The sequence below is a fragment of the Cavia porcellus genome, unplaced genomic scaffold (genome assembly GCF_034190915.1).
Source record: "Cavia porcellus strain 051 isolate PalLab524CR breed Dunkin Hartley unplaced genomic scaffold, mCavPor4.1 scaffold_7, whole genome shotgun sequence".
Lineage (NCBI taxonomy): Eukaryota > Metazoa > Chordata > Mammalia > Rodentia > Caviidae > Cavia > Cavia porcellus.
The window spans coordinates 70918369-70934128 of NW_026947490.1; the positions used below are offsets into that span (position 1 = coordinate 70918369).

Sequence of the window (15760 nt, forward strand, 5' to 3'; positions counted from 1 at the left end):
AGATGGAAGAAATTTTAATCAACAAAAATTATTTTCCTACATTGTCTACCTATAAATATTTATAACTATGTTTGAAATAACTTTTGGATGTTGGCATACTTTATTGTAATTCATTTCTTGAAACTTTTTACATTGTTTAAGCCTTTGAAAATGATTGTCTTCAAAATTTAAGATTTAAACTAATAAAATATGTATCTAAATCATTGCTGTATTATTGTCTGTCTGAATAGTTATCAAGATTCTCTTCTATTCATCTTGTAATATAGAACATATATTAGTTGCAATATTAGAATCAATGTGACTAAATTTGAGTAATATATTTTTATCCAATTCATGACATCGAATAGAGAGAATTCATATGAGATGTGTTGCCAGATGCTTCAGTGCCATGTGGTTTAATACTTGTTTGCAAAGGTACTTAAGTACCTTATACTTGCAAAGGTACTTGAGTTACTTATATATGTTCCCCCGACCTGGACTTACAGCTCCAGGAAAGCCAGGTCCTTATCTGTTATTTCTGGGTCCTGCACAAGAGCTGATAAGTAATAGTGTCCCAGAATTTGTTGAATTTACCATGCTCAGTGAAGCTATAAGAAATGACAGTGGAGAATCGTGGTGGCAAAGCCAGACTGATTTTTTATGTGAAAGAACTGGCATTTGGTGAACTGTAAAGCTACCTGCTGGCTCACTCAGAATGGCTGGAGGAGGTGATCAGCCAGTCAGAATGCTCCTGATTTAATGTAATGCCTGTAGCTGTACTTTAAGAGTCAAAGCACAGAATTTTAAAAAGGGAAAAGAAAGTTTGGGATGGGGACACATGTCTGTAACCCCAGCTCTCTGGACGGCTGAAGCAGGGAATTGCAGCTTCAAACCTAGACTGTTAATTTAGGGTTTTAGCAAGTCCCTGTCTCAAAAATACAAACCAATCAATCAATAGGTTAGGGATGAAGCTCAGTGAGAAGAGTCTGGGTTTAATCACCAGTCTTGAGACTGTGTGTGTGTGTGTGTGTGTGTGTGTGTGTGTGTGTGTGCGTGTGTGTGTGTATTGGGCCAGTTCATTGGCTCGGTCTTTCTTTTTCTCTCTAATCCACTCACACACATGCAACTTAACTTACAATATTTATATAGCAAACAATCTGCTTGTGACCTCTTTAAGGCCTTCAAGTGGCTGGTCATTTTCTTGTCTTTATGAATGTCTATAGGCAAGATCTCTGCCAGGTGAACACTGTTCGGCCTCCTAACAGCTACACTGGGCCACTGAGACTGGCCTTTGAAGCAGAGTGAGAGGAAGGAAACTTGCTGCCATCATAACGGATGGTGATGGTGTAGATCGTTCAGAATCTTCTTGATTTCTTTTGTTTAGAAATAGACATGGCCTGTTCCCAGGAGAAATCAAGATGACAAGCAGCAGAGATTCTGGATTCCCAGCATAGGACTCCAAGCCAGGCTTCTGTCATCTGTGTAACTTTGAGTACATTTCCTCTTCTCTAAACTCATTATTCAGCTATCAAATGAGGAAAATCCTAGTGCAAAGCAAGCAGAACTTTGGTACATACTGAACATAAACATCAGAACACTGCCTTCTATACAAGACCAATTCGGAGTCTGCCATGCTGTCTCCTGATATCCCCCAGGCTTCTCCGGAGGAAAAGCGCTCTTCCAAGTCACACTGATTGGGACACTTTGCTCACTCACTTTGGCCAACGAAGCATAAGAAGGAATGAAGGGAGGGCCTGGATGTGAGTTCTAAGACCTTACTTCACCTTCATCTTTCCTTGCTCTTTGGTAAAGCTTCAGACAGAGTGGTTTCCTTAGCCTCGCAGGGAAAGCAATGGAGCCGTCAAACTTATCTAATGGACTTGTAGGGTGATTCCAAACTAAGCCTTATCATCTATCACTGTAGACTGGCCCAACCTATCTCCTATTTGATTATCTATTTCTAATAAACGTATTATAAATAAGGAAGACAACCAAGGGAAGCAAATACAGGCATAGGTTAGAGAATTAAAATGTTATAGAAACTGAAAAATCAAGAACATTGTTCGAAGGGTTAGTCCAAATTGAACCCCTCAGCTTTCTAGCAGCTGTAACACAAAGAGGACTGCATTTAGGTATTAGGTTGAGTGTCAATGAGGTACAAAGAGGTCATCTGCTAAAAGGAGTAAACTATTTCTCACTTAGAAAGTTGTGTCACGTTAATTTAACCAAAGGAATTATATTTTACCTTGAGCCACAATGGAAGAAGTATTTGATTTGAGATTGTCTGTTCTGATCTGTGGCCATGATAGTGGAATGACTTGCAGAACAGTACGGAGGCAGTTGGAGTCACCCAGGATCTGCAAACCCTGACGTGCAGATGACTTAGCATGTGGTTTGCACTTTCCTGTGGTAACACTCTTCTTTATCCAATTTAGATAACGTAAGAGTGGAAAAGAGAGGGAAGGAAGCACACTCCTCAGTGCCTGGTAGCAGCTATTTTTCTTTTAAAGTTTTTCTCTTCAAATTTTTCACATCTCATTTCTTCTCATCTCTAATGTTTATTTCCTCTTTGCTGTTTATTAACTATTACTTGAACTAGCATTTTGTTAGACTATTTTTAAGTGAGACATTATATGTAATGTAAAAATGATCGTGAATTGAACTAGATGTGTTTCAAAAAAGACATAAAAACATCCAATGCACATGAGAAAATGTTCAGTATCACTAATTACTGAGGAAATACTAATCAAAACCTTATCCTCTAAGAATAGTTCTTACCCAAGAGAGAAAGGTAACAGTTGCTGGGAAGGATGTACAGAAAAGAGAATATTGCACACTCTTGGTGGTAATATAAATTAATTCATCCACTGTCATGTTTTATGTCTGTGTCCCCCAGGCCTCATGAGTTTGAATTGTGCATTTGTTATTCGTTCATTGTCTAGTGCTTATATTGATGGTGTCAGTGCCCCACCCACAAAGGGGTGGTACGAGAATGTGATGTAATGGCAGGAAGAAAGTGTGTCTCTCTCTTTGCTGGTTCCTGTTTGCTGTTTGCAGCCCATAAACTGCAGCCCCGCCATGCCTGCCTGCCTTGGAGTCAACTGAGTGTGGACTGAAACCTCCAAAAGCTGTAAGAAATAAACTTTTCCTTTCCCAACTTGGGCTTCAGGTATTTTGTTTCAGCGACGAGAAAAAAGTAAGACATCCACTATGAAAAATCATGTCACTTGCTTAAAAAATTAAAACAGAGCTATCATGCTGCCTAGAAATCCTACTCCCACATATACAAGGAAATTAAATCAGTACACAAGCGGGACAAGTACAGTCCTGTATTTGCACCAACACTATTCACGGTAGCCAAGAGATGGGAGATTCTAGCTGATGACTACATGAATAAAACGTGACATGGACACAAAATGGGAAAGATACTTTTCAGTTCTTACAGTTTAAGAAACCTTGCCATGTATTACAACATGGGTAGAACCAGAGGACATTGTCCTAAGGGGGAAATGACCAGATACAGAAGGTGTGTACCTCGTGATTTCACCTGCAGAATTTTAGTGCTATCTCCTGGAAGACGAAAGGGCTGAAGGGAGGGAGCCCTGGGCAACAGCTGAAAACCAGGTATAATCTGACACACAGGCAGGAGAAGTAAGTCCTGGCCTGCCGTTCTGCAGCAGAGGACTCAATACGAATACTACAGTTGAATTTCAAGAAGTTTGAAGAAAGGATTCCGAATATTTTCAGTATAAAGAGATGTTCATTATTTGAAGAGGTAGATGTTCCCACACTGTTAAAAATTATCCAATGCATACTTATGGTAAAACATCAGACATTTCTAATAAATAAGTCTAATAAATCTAATAAATATGTGCAAATATATGTTTTTAAGTATCAGTTACAAAAATAAAAACAAAACAAAACAAAGTTGACCTAAATGTTTATTGTGCATCTTAGGAACACTCTATTGACTTCTTGTTGCTCACTGATTTTTTTTTGTCCTGAACTTGTTTTCTTGTTCTTTATGAAACCAGAAGAAAAGCAAACAAGTTGGGAGGAAAGCAAAAATAAATTAAATAAAATTAGTATTTATGATGGAGAAGATTTGGAGTGTTCATAAACTAATCAGCCAAATAACTCTAGGAACCAGCATTTTCTTTTATGTCTAGTATGGGGATTAAAATAAAACAAACACAGTAGGAGAGGGTAGTTAGCTGTCTGGCCTCCCGTGAGGGTGTTTCCTGGTACCATGAAAGACCCTCCTGCAGTCCGGCACTGTCAGCCTGCAGTGCCGCAAGCTCACATCTCTTCACTTGTGACACCACTTCCTCTTTCCACACAAGCAAATTCCAAAGCAACCATGAAACTCCTACGTAGATCCTCACTCTATTAACCTCTTCAAAATTTGTTGCCAAATTTCTTTATTGTTGAAGCATTAACAGATTTTTATTTTCCTCCTGTTATTATCTGTAATTTTAACTTTTAATCCTCTATATTACCTTGGACCCCGTTGATTAAATCATGGAAAAAGCAGTGTATGTCTGAAGCATGGCCCTAACAGACATCTGTGACTCCCAAATGTGTATAATTTAATTTTTCATTGTTTTCCTTTATATTTTGTAGCTTATTTTTATCCTTTGAGCATTTGCCTTCTGTCTTCAATGGTGATTTACTTGACATCACTGACCTCTGATACTCTTTCATATTACTATTTGCAAAGCATTCCTCCCTGTCAGCTTTCCAAGCTAATGAGGGGAAATGTCCACAAGGTAAATCAGCCCTCTACAGAATACCTCGGCACTGTGGTGTGGTGTGCATGCCTCCAATTCCAGCACCAGGGTGGCTGAAGCCGAAAGATCACAAGTTGGAGCTCAACCTGGGCACCTTAACAAAAGCCTATCTCAAAATAAAAAATAAAAACAGTCAGAGATTGGCTAGGTGTGGTGGGCCACGCCTGCAATCCCAGCACCTGGGAGGCTGGGCAGGGGGATCTCCGTGAGTTCAAAACCAGCCTGGGCCACAAAGTGAGTCCCTGTCTCAGAAAACCAAAACAGCAAGGGGAAGGGGGCTGATGATGTAGTACAATGTGAAGGCCCTGGGTTCAATCTCCAGTACCATAAGAAAAAACAGTTTTGTATAAAATGTCATTTCCAGAAAGGAAGATAAAGCCAGGCTGCACCACAGTAATGGAGTCCTTCACTGCAGCACGGCTTCCGTGTTCTTCCCTCCTGATAAATGAATGATCCCCAAGTTTCTGGGGAGATATTCACTGAAGATGCATTTCTTTTTGCTGAAAAAAGCAACCCAGATTGTTTAACTACCAGACAAGTTAATAAGCAGAGAAGAATCCTGAACGGGAGCAGTTCAAGTACTGTCACAGGCAAAGAAGCACTGTGTAAGATGTGGGTCATTTAGTTCCAAATATTAAATGGAAAATAGAACTGAAACTCAAGGTGACGAAATACACTAGTCTGAACCCATGTTGCCTATCTTCTCTTTTAAATTTTTTATTAATACATTTTCATGATACATAATTACTGTGTTACACTGACTGTGGGAAACTAGTGCACGTATACAATGTGTCTTAATTTTTTATTTTTTAATCACCTATTTTTTCCCAAATCTCTTCTTCCAACTTTTGGTCCTTTCCCATTTACAAAAGCTCTATTTTCATCATTACTTTTTCCCTTCCATTATTCTTCCCATCCTCTTTTTTTCCCCTCTCTCCCTTTTCCTCCTTCCCTTATTCTTCCATACATTTGAAAAGAGATCTACCTACTTCTTTTCCTTATTTATTTGTTAAGTCATTTATAGTCATTGTGCCAAATATGTCAAAAAATAGGGTACAGGTTAATACTGCAGATCTGCTTTTCAGGGCCTGTATAAAGGGACTCCTAAGCAGGCACAGACCTGTCCTCCGGCTTGGGCTGAGGCACAGTCCCGCTCTTTCCCGCCCTAAAGTCCTTCCTGAAAGGCAATGCGCCTTGCTGAGGTTCAGCAGCTGCCTCCTGGCTCTCTGGAATGCTTGAGGGCAGAATGGAAGGAAGGAATTGTGCAGACGAAACAGATAGTGGGTAAATAAGCAGAAACAGCTGGAGCCAAGACATCATACTTTTGCATAGGGAGGCCATGGACAGGCATCTCCAGGCAGGCAGGCCAGAGCCCGTGAGAGGCCCTGCTCTCTGCTGCCTGCTGATCTGGCCACTCCTCTCCCTGGGGAAGGAGTCCCAAGCCAGGCTGCAGTGTAAACTGGCTTTCTTGGCTGGAATGACGGAGATGGAACTAGAGCTTGAAGCTCTTAAGGAAGAGCTTGAAGCTTAGCAGCTCTAGTTCAGATCCCATTTAGCGTATTGTATAGTCCTGCAGATGTTGGAAAATCAATGTATCCAAACTTGAATTAGTCACCAGTACAGTCAGTCAGGGATTCAGCAGGAAAGAGAGGGGATTCCCAAGTTAGGACAGACTGCAAGCCATCAAAATTGGATGAACCTTCAGGGAACTGGAGTCAGGGCGTTTTTATTTTAAGCAGACCTAGAGAGCTGGAGGAAAACTACGGTGGGGAGGAAAATAACCAGGAGGTCTCCTCAGGGCGTACCCGGGACTCACTGACCTTTTCTTCTCTGTCATGAAAGGTAAAGGGCAGCTTTTCGGCTACTCTGAGTACAAGCAGCCAAAAGTTAACTTTCAGTTGAATTTAATTCTAGACAAATTAATCTCAAATGTAGTGAGCAAGAATATTATTAACAGAGAAAGCAAAAAGGCAGAACATATTTAATTTTAATTATAAATTTATCAATAATTATTAGTATGATATGCTCAAATTATTGATTATTTATGCCTTTGTACTACTATAGATAATACCAGCATATTGTGAGCATATTCTGTTACTGATAGGATTGCAGAGAGCTGAATATGTATATATATGTGTTTTATATAAATGCATGCATGTATATTTTATATAATTAAATATAGATAATTTAGCTAATGAATATCTTTCACTCAGTGTTTGAATTACAATTATGTTTTGAAGTCAAATTAACCGTTTAGAAACAATGTAAAAACTAGCAAGTAAGGTGTTGCTTTGTCATTGTACAAGTTATTGTGTTTACCACAGAAAACTCCAGTTGCTAAACAATTTGTATCTTTACTGAAATGCTCACTGGATTTTCTTAGTTAATGTAACTTTCTCTGATTTTTCTCAATTAACAGTTTTTTATGGGTATAAAAACATCTAGTTAAAAAAGAAAAATTCAGCAATTTTCAAATTTAAAATGTCTAATGCCCTTGTTGATTATTAATCACATCTAACCAAACATATTTAGGAACCTGAAGCTAATTATACAGCTAATGATTTGAAAATAGGTAAGAATATAAAAATAATACATGGTGGATATTTCTTACTAATGTTTCTATTTATGAAAGTTAGTTGAAACCTACAAAAATGATTTTAAAAAACCTTTATAATGTCAAATTATGATGCAACATTCATACATGAAAAAACTGTAAGTTTGGATAACATGTTTTGTCTTCAAATGAAACGTCAAGTCTCTATTTGTATTGTAAAAGATCTTCCATACTTACTTACTTCAATATTTTTGTAAGAAAAACAAGGAGTCTATGATCATCATGCCATACATATACCTCATGATATTCTATTTAATGACCTAATATCGTGAAGTCCACCCTAAACATTTCCTTATTAGTGATGCCTGTGATACCATGTTGACTGGCTAAAATCTTTGCTTTGAAAAAGTGATACATGACAATCCACGACTCTTAGTGAATGATGATTCCTCCAGATATTTGGATTGGTGATGGATTCCTCGTTTGACTTGAAATTCTGGAAATTCTATATAAAAGCAAAAGCAAAAGTCAGCAGTATGTTATTTCAAGCATTTGACAAATGAGCTTGTGTGTCCTTATACTTTTGGTTAGATTCTGTGGCAAGGGTGGAAATAATCAAATTTCTGAATATAGAGTCCCAATAGTAGGATAATACAAGGTCTTTCTAAGGAGTGTCATACATCTTGTGGAATCATACAAGATTTCCAAATACTATTTTTAAGTGGTCCTTTATTTTCTCAAATATTTAAGCTTTTCTTGGTTTCTCTGCAGGTTTAATTGAAGATCTCAGGCTCTCTCAATTTAGCAGTCCAGTGAATACACACAGAAACGTAATCATTATTTAAGGTGCGTGCTCACATGAAATAGTCCTAACCAGCCTGATGCTCACTGGGGCGCACCCTGCCTCCAGATGTGGGAGAACGCTGCTCAGCTGTTGCTGACGCCTTTGTTCTTTCTCTGATAGCTTTTATTTTGCCATTTACCTAGCACCAGGTCTAGAACTTTCAGATTATACATTATGATTAACTTTAAATTATTTGAAAATTCTTTAACTAAAATGTAATTACTTGCCAGTGGGAATAATTTAAATTCTATATTAGAGCAATTCCAAGACTTTCATCCATAGTATAAACCAGTGCTCTGACTGTTACCAAATAGGTGATGCATTTCTGGTGCAGGAAGGAAAGGCAGCGTTTCGGCCACTGCACAGGGAATTCGGTGACCTGCATGGTACTGATCTGCTGCACGATGCCCTGTTTTAAGACCCACAGGCCTGTTGGCAGACATGAACTTTATACAGTGTATGTGTAGCTGAGAAGGAAGAATGTGTCAAGAACCATTATAATAAGTTTTTCTCAAGGGCTAGGAAATAGTTTCAGGGAACAATGTCCTAGCCCCTCTAGAAAGCAAAGTGACATAAAAGTGCTCTCAGATATTTTCAAAAATATAAAGGAAAGTTTAATAAAATCTGAAGACTACCTTTTTCCATTGACCTTCAAACTCTATGTTGAAACCCATGAGACCTCATCTTACACAAGTTCAGCTTTAAGGCTTTGAAAGAAAGCAGTTTGCTTTAGCAGTGGTTTTGGTAAACATCAAATTAAATATTTAGAAGGTTTGTATGCAACAAGTGGAGGCAGTTTCTTTAACTATGTGATATTTAAAAGTATGTGAATCTGAATGTCGGGGGCAAAGCACGTGGGAGTCATGTGCCTGAGCCCGTGCTGCTGCACACACCACTCACTTCTGTCTTTCACTGCGGCTGCCTGTCTGTCAAGTCCTGGAACCCTCAGATGTCACCTTGAGGAGGAGTAGGTGAGGATACGTGACTCAGTCTTTGCAGGTGTCAGATGTCATGAGATAAATGCCTAGTGGTCCTGTTTCCTCTGTTCTGAATCTGATTAACATACTTTATGAATATGCATAGACTTATGAATGAGTAAACACCTACAGGTATATTTCTGCACTAACATTTATGATGCCTACATCATATAGCTATACAGTAGTATCTTGTTCCTGAACTTGATTCTTTCCACAATGCTGGTCATAATCCAAGTTGGACAACAACTAAATCAAATTCAATGATTAGGTTCAATGTGGACCTTGTGGAGAAATTTGATTCAGTTTTGGTCTAGTTTGGTTTGCAACCAGAATAATGGAGAGAATTGAGCTCATGAACCACTGTATATAATGAATAAGAAAATGAATATTGTTAACCTTTAAACCTGAGGGTTTTAAAAAATTAAAGGCAAACAAAGCATAATCTTGTATTTGTCAATAAAAAAATAAGTTCAAGTATTTTAAAACTTAGAAATTTAGAAATATGGAAACTAGTATATCTCTAATCTCAAAGCCTCACTTGCTAGCAGCAACACTAGTACATCTAGCCAGGAAGGCAGCCAAGGAGGATTGAGAAAGGGGAAAGGGATGTCAGGCAGTGGTGATGTGCTTCTGTGGGAATGCTGTGACATCTCCTTAAGTGCTTGTATACTACTTCCTCATAACAGTTCATTAGTATATCAAATATTAGAGTGGAGTATATCTCTTCAGGTAAATATGAACTGTGTGAAGTATACATAGGTCATGGGTGTGAGTGTATCACCCTCCTAATATGTCAGATAAGCAATACAGCAAAATTCAACGTGAATTTTGTAGGAAAACGAAGAGGAAAGACTAGTAGGTAACATTTTACTTGGAGGAAACACACAGTGCATGCGTGCTTGTAAACTGAAGAGACGAAGACCTCTGTGGTCACAATTCCCTTTCATGTGAACGGTGAGGGCACTGCTTCTGTGGCGTTCTCCCACGTAGAGCACAATTCAGCACGTCTCCCAGAGCAGGGCTCACCCCAGGCCAGAGTGAGCCAAGCCGTGGTGGGATGAGTCTGAGCACAGGTAAGCCTTCCCTTCCCCAACCTTCCCTGCTGAGTTCTATCCAGTTACCTCAGTTTGAGCATAACCAGGAGGAGGACTCCACAGACGACTGTCATGCACATGACAGCATAAATGACTTCTCCTAGGAATAGAAGATTTTAAAAATAATCACTGAAGTTTTAGAGGAAATGATTAACAGAGGTATTAGAGAGGACTGATTTTGAACTGACCATTGATGGGAGAGTGGAATCCAGTGAAAGTGATTTCCTTCGCATGTTTTCTTTCGTACAATGGAAGACCTTTGACATTAGAAAGGATTGGATAATCTGGAAAAAATGATAATAAGGAGATAAAAGTATGGAAACATCAAATGTTATTTTTATCTCTTCAGCTGTTTGCTTAATACCATAACAGAGATTTATTTCTATGACACTATTTTAATCTGGTAAGTTTTCACAAAAGCAAGAAAGCCCTTAAATTTAACAGCCTGTTTCCTCTTTTAATGGCACAATTTCCTTTCGGAAACTATTTATTTTCTAGCCATGATTAGTAAAACACATAAGATAGTTCATAAGCTAACTCGTTATACCATACATAAGACTAAGAAAACAAGATGTGGGGATGAGAAGCTGCCCAGTAAGATCCTGTGAAATACCCTGCCTCTTGAGGAGTGATTGCTTTCATGTGCTTCGCAGGGTCTCTCATGTTCCGGTGACCCACTGTTTCAAGTGAGTTCCCATACAACAGAACACCTGAGCCAAAGAGCCGTGTGGGAATGCCTGGTTTCACTCATTTCCTGCTCTCCAATTCCTTTTGACTGCTCCACCAGCCAGAGCTTCCTTTCTACTGTTAAAACCTAACTTCTTTGAAGGTTACAACACATCATCTGTTTTAACTATTGTTATTCTCTCATTATTCCATTGTGCAATTTTACATTATTTTTTCATAAAATAAAAGCCAAAAACCAACCAAACCTATCTTTTGTCACTCAGAGGTGTGAGTCCTACCCATTCCAAGGCCCACACCTTCCGGATCATATCTCTGCAAAATACAGTATTTCTCTAACTCTACAATCTTGCTTTCTACTAGCCAGGTCTTAAGAACTCTTCTTTTCTAGAGATGTGTTCGCTGCTCTGCTTTTTCTTGTTTAAGAAAAAGGTGTTATAATCTTAAAAATTAATTGTAAATTCATAGAAACCATCCCTAGTTTTGACTTGATCTATTACAAATCCAAATGCAAAACACAACCAATAGCCCAGTAATCAATTTCTTTCGTGACGGTGATATTTCTGATTAGTCTGGAGGCATTAAATGAAGAAAGAAGAAACAGAGTGATTCTTCACTTGTGGGGGACTTTGGTTTTTAAATGTTTCATGAATTTGCAAATTTAGATTTTGTGTACAGTTGTTACTGAAATGAGCACATCAAGTGTCCTATTTTGATCTAGAAGGTCCCCAGGGACCTCGGGGCTATTAGACATAGCTTTGGGGTGCACAGAGCTGCCTTGCTAAGGGAGGTGGCTCTTGGTAGGAGGAGGCGGGTCGCTGGAGGGGCGTCCTGAAAGTGTGGGCCTCTTGCTTCTCTCTCTGCTTCTTGGCTACCAAGATTTGAGTGGATTATTCTCCGCCGTGCCATTCTGCCTTGGGGAAAGGGCACTGTGGACTACAACCACAAGTGAAAATAAAGCTCACCTTTAAATTGTGAGTGTCAGGTATTTGTTCCAGCTATGAGAAAAATGACTAAGAAGTCAAGTATCAAGATAACACTTTTGCCAACATCAGGTTGTGAACAGGGATAGGGAAGATTCTTCTGCCGGATGTACACTACAGTCCTTCTCTATCAGGGCTGCTTCTAGAGCTCTGGTTTGAGCTCTAGATTAAGGGTAATCAGTAGACAGACTGGAATTTCAGTAGTAAAACTTTCAGCTGAATTGTGGCGAAGTATCTCAAGACAGGAACCAGAAAAGTAACAGTGGGTTACTAGAAAACGTGGGGCTGCAGATGTAGCTCCATGGCTAGGGAATCTTCACTGCATGCACAAAATGCTAAAGTAGTCCAAACTTTTAGTCTTGCCCAAGTTGCATAACATATTATTATCATATATTTGAGAAGCTTCTCCTTCTCAGAAACTGGAGAATCAAATTCTGCAGCATATGAAAATATAGGGAGGCTGAGATACAAGGACTCTAAATTTAACACAGTCTGGGCAACTTAGTGACCAAGTCCCTGTCTCAGGAAAATGAAAAAGGGCTGGGGAGGTAACTCAGAGGTACAGCTCTGGGCTCAGTGTCCAGCACCAAACAAAATAAATGCATAAATAAGTTGAGCTCATGAATATTTTTCACTTTTTTCCACTATAAGGTTAGAATGGATATACTGAATAATTTCAAGTAATACTATTTTTTATCGTGGGTTTTTTTAGAAGAATGAATTTTAATCAAGTCAAACATAAGTTTTTGTGAAATATGTTGTCATAATAAAATATTGTATTTCAAGTACTATACTTAGAATAATCCAGAGCATGACGAAGTTTTGTTTATCTTTAAAATATATTGTATTTTGTGAATTTTTAGGCAGATTCATTACTTAAGGATATATATGACTAACTATATAACCTAAATATATTACCATGTATGTATATATATCACATAAGTTGACTATTCAAATGATGTTATGAATTCCCTTTGTGAAATTCTCCCCTTGAGTACATTTAGTCTGATTAATATTACAATTTGATTCATCTTTGCATTAAAAAGTATTAATTATAAATTAAGCTTATCTTTTGCATATAAATAACTGTCAACAATAATTGTTAAATGTTCACCTAGAAAAGTTTAGAAAGCAACGTCTCATGCATTAGATTTAACCCACACATGGAACTCATTAACAAAGTCATCATTAATCAATGCCGGGAATACTATTAACGATCTCAGTGAAAATATGAATGGTCTACCAATCACTCCACAATCTTAAATATTGAACCATAGGAGAATACCAAGTATCAGTTAGAATGATTAATATTACTAAGGTTTTTTTTTTTTGGCTACTGAAGCCCATCGAAGATTCTCCCTTATCGTTTATAAATAATAAAGTGTACAGTGCTTTAAACCATGAAATTAAAGCTGACAATTGATAACTAATCTGAATCCCACACCATCTGCTATATTTATAGATAAACACACCAGTGACTTGTTTATCTTGACTTACATCCTAGAATAATTAAACCATATTACAAACTATACTATAAAATTCCTGTGCACTTGATGGAAAATCAAGATTAATTTCAACCTTGTTTGAAGAACAAATTTGAATATTATTCTCTCTAAATGAGCTTAAAAAAGTCAACATTTCAATTTATGTTTCTTTCAAGATTTTTCTTCAACAGTGACTGAGAGCTGAAAAAGACTGCAATTTTGATTTCTATAATTTATTTGGAATGATAAATAGACTGTGGAAGTTATAGTGCATACAATAAAAAATTAAAGATAAATGTCAAAATTTATCAAATACGATCACCTGAAATTAAACTGTAAATTTGTAGGCTTTCATTTCACTTGACACATAATAGTGAGGAGCCAGGTTGGAAAAAAATTTTCCTCCATTTAGAGTAAAGAAAAATGTATTCCCAGAATTGAGTAGTAAATTTTACCTTGAATTATATTATACAAGTACTAGGAAGCTTATAATAAAGAAGAAAAAATGTAAGATAAGGAAAGGAATAGTTTCTATTGTATTTCATAACTCATAATTTGTGTTTCATATGTGGAAGTTCTTAACATGAAAGTTTCTAAAAAATATAAAAATCAAAGTATCATTTATTGTCTAGATAGGTTTATGATACTGTTATTTGAAACTGAAATTTCACCAACAGTTACCCTTTTGGAAATGTGTATGATTTTACCTTGATGAATTATAACATTTTTTTGATTGGTTGATATATGTTATTTCACTTTTAAATGGTTAAAGTACAAATAATGCAACATTTCTTTCTTATAAGTAGGTTTTCAGGTCTGTAGGGAAACCAGAAATGAAAGCATGAACTGTGTTGTTGATTCTTTTTATTCAGCAATCTCCTTGACAATAAATTATGTGTAACTTAGAATAGAGCTAGCACTATGCCATGTGCTTGCAGTACCTCTTGGCCAAATATGGTCAGATTTTATTTAGTTTTATTTTTAACAGATATTAGTCATGTGTCTTCACATAAATTACATGTTCTTCACTATTTCTCAGCTGTAAATCCAGTCTCCCTTCAGCAATGCACAGGATTATCAAGTAATAAAAATTTTTAACGCAATTTTTTTGTTTGGAGATTAATTCTACCACTCAAATTTGTATACTGATAGGCAAAAAGTAAGTGTCTTGGGCATTAGATCAGAGATACCCAATAAAAGTAAAGGATCTGGAGAATTTGTTTCTGTTTCTGTTTTTTTTTTTTTTTTTTTTTTTTTTTCTGAGAAGTGAGACTAATAATTGCTATGCTAGCAAGATTGTTTTAAGGATTCTTTCCTGATTGCTTCCGCCGTGGGAAGCTCTGTCAGGCTCAGTGTGGCACCTGCCCAACATGGTGAGAGACCTTAGAGCCACAGTGGGTCCCTCCAGTGTTGACTTCCGTGTTCTTTTCCAAGCCCAAAATCAAATTTCCCGCTTTTCTCGCGCATGCCAACATTCCCCCAATCAGCTGTCAATACGTCATTCCCCCCCCCCCCCGCCCCTTCAAACTCCACCCTCTGTCAAACTGAATAAAACCCCATGGCTTCTTTGTCTGTCTCCAGGGGATCTTGTGCTCCACTGCAGCCCTCTCTCTTAAGCCCACAGTAAAGGCCTTTTTTCCTTTTTTTCCCCCTCTTGCTTTTCTACCATGCCAAAGAAAAACCTAATATTTATGATTTAATTCTAAACTATTAAAATTAATATCTGACTAACAGCTCTTGGGGACTCCATGGGAAAGAATGCACAATTAGAATGAGAATGGAAATGAAAGCAAGGATAAAGGAAAGAATTTAAGGCTGGGGATTTAGCTCAGTGGCCTAAGCATCTGCCTGGCAAGTGCAAGGTCATCCCTGTTACCAAAAAAACAAAAATAGAATGTACTGTATTTGCGAGTTCCCTTTCTCTTCACTTTCCACTTTCTTTCCTTTCTTCCCTTTTTCCTATTTTCCTTGACTAGTGAGATCACAGCCCAAGTTCCTCTCCTGTCCTCACCTGGGCCTTTGCTGCCATGGCAAGAGAATCCCACAGTGTTCTTTGGAGTTTAAGGTGACAAACTAAACTTAAAATTCCTCTAATTAAAATCATGTCCCATCTCAGTAAATGATAAAACCTATCAATATCATTTAATTAATCTGGAAATAATCCTTGATTTTTTATTTTACCACAATCGCATGCATGCTTCATTTATTAACTAGTCTGTTGGAGATTAATTAGTCCTGAGAATTGAAATGGGGGCCTTGCACAAAATCGACCTGTATTTTTATTCTTTTTCCACTGCTGTCTCCACTGAACTAGCTAAAACCATAATCATATTCCTCCAGAACTGGTTTGATAAGAACTTGCACTATTTTC

The 15760-nt window shown here is 37.7% G+C and overlaps 1 protein-coding gene across 1 annotated transcript in view; it reads right to left on the reverse strand.

Moving 5' to 3' along the window:
- Positions 1-6927: 6927 nt before the first annotated feature.
- Positions 6928-15760, reverse strand: part of Gfral (GDNF family receptor alpha like) — a 59259-nt gene continuing 50426 nt past the window's right edge. Inside the window, 3 exon segments of the mRNA XM_063252420.1 lie at positions 6928-7828; positions 10266-10338; positions 10427-10522. Of these exon segments, the coding sequence (XP_063108490.1) occupies positions 7756-7828; positions 10266-10338; positions 10427-10522 (242 nt within the window). The 3' untranslated portion in view covers positions 6928-7755.